Source organism: Pteropus vampyrus, unplaced genomic scaffold (assembly GCF_000151845.1).
Source record: "Pteropus vampyrus isolate Shadow unplaced genomic scaffold, Pvam_2.0 Scaffold1835, whole genome shotgun sequence".
Classification (NCBI taxonomy): domain Eukaryota; kingdom Metazoa; phylum Chordata; class Mammalia; order Chiroptera; family Pteropodidae; genus Pteropus; species Pteropus vampyrus.
The window spans coordinates 4,423-5,991 of NW_011890616.1; the positions used below are offsets into that span (position 1 = coordinate 4,423).

At 71.3% G+C, this 1,569-nt stretch overlaps 1 protein-coding gene across 1 annotated transcript; it reads right to left on the minus strand.

Annotated features, from left to right (window-relative positions):
• Window positions 1–489: 489 nt before the first annotated feature.
• On the minus strand, window positions 490–1,220 carry LOC111734556 (adenylate cyclase type 1-like; the record flags this gene model as incomplete). The annotated part of the gene is made up of 2 exons (XM_023526650.1): window positions 490–687; window positions 964–1,220. Coding segments are annotated over 2 exons (455 nt in total), but the record flags the coding sequence as incomplete, so codon positions are not given.
• Between the last annotated feature and the right edge of the window lie 349 nt (window positions 1,221–1,569).

Here is a 1,569-nt window from a genome sequence, read left to right on the forward strand (position 1 = left end):
CAGGGGCAGGCGGCCGAGGGGCTCGGGTCCCAGCGGCCCCCGCCCACCCAGAATCCAGACCCACACGTGGAGTGAGGACAGCACTGGGCAGCAGGCGCTTAGAAGTGGGGGTCCCCCGGCCGCCACATGGCCCAGACAGACCCAAAGGTGGACCTGGACCCCGGCAGGGGCGTGGCCGTCGCCTGCCCTCCCCGACGTCAGGGCCCGGGACAGCCCCCACGCCCGCCCACCCCGCTCGTGGCGGAGCTCCCCGTGGCCATGTTAAGTACCAATCCAGCCCCCACTGCAGTGTGAGAGTCTGCGCATTCCAGGCTTCCCGTGACCCACCGGACCCGCTGTCCGTCCAGCCAGGGGACGCTGAGCCCCTCCGCACCGTCACCCCCCTGCTTCTCGTAAAGCCGCCGCCACACTGACTGTGGGCAGGGCTCCCCAGAGGCCCCGCCAGGCTTCCCGCACTGCCCTCCCTCCGGCCCCGGCCCCCTGGCGCACCCCGGACACTGCTGCCCACAGCCGGGACCCCGGGAACCCCGCCCCCCAAGGACGCAGAAGGCTCGTCTTGCCTGCGCAGCCCACAGGTAGTCCAGCCGCAGCTTGATGTCCACCTGCCGGGCGTGCAGGGCCAGCGTGCACGAGAACAGCAGGATGGCCACGACCGGCTCGAAGCTGCCCCCAGAGACCGGGCCGCCCCTTGGGGGAGACGAGGGAGAAACCAGTCAGTGCCGAGCCTTCGTCACCAAACACAAGACTATCCGAAGAGCGCCCTGAGGTGTCCCACTCGCAGTGGCACCCGGGACCCAGGCCGAGAGCCACGTCTCGCCGGAACCCGAGGCCTCGCCGGAATCGGGGCTGAAATGGGGGAACAGAGAAGCCGCAGAGCCCGTGAGCCCCGACCCGCACACCGGCACACGCGGCGACACACGCGGGTTCGCGGTGCGCACCAGGCTGTTCCGGGGGGGCACCTACCCCGCGGCCCTGGTGTAGCCGCTGAGCTCCAGGACCAGGATGTAGGACGTGGCGAGCACGGACAGCAGGATGACCTTCGGCAAGGAGGAGACGCGCAGGAACACGGTGAGCGGGAGCGTGCCCACCAGGCCGCAGAGCAGGGCGTGCGGCGCCGACTCGCAGGGCGCGCCGGGCAGCACCGGGTTGCGGCCGCCGGGCGACAGGACCACCAGGGACCCGTTGGCACTGGTGCTCCAGGCCCAGGGCAGGCAGCCCACCTGGAGGGGATGGAGGCCAAGGAGCACGGGGGGCTCACTCACGACAGCGAGTGGTCCCCCTCCCCCCGCGCAACACGCTCCCCCAGGAGCCCCCGAGGGGGACGCAGACCCTCCTGCCTGCTCCACCCGCGAAGGCTCCTTGCTGCCAGAGAAAGGAGCAGGACCCGGGGCAGGGGCGGGAACCCCTAAAATCCTGCTATCTCCCCAGTCCGTCCCGTCGCTCCGGCCCGGCTCCCCTCCCTGTACGTTATGTGGGGACCGTGTCCTCCCACTGGAGGAAGTCCTCCTGGCTTCTTGGGCACCCCAGTCCTCCCACTCCCCCTGCCCCCTCGCCTCCCACTGGGGCGCC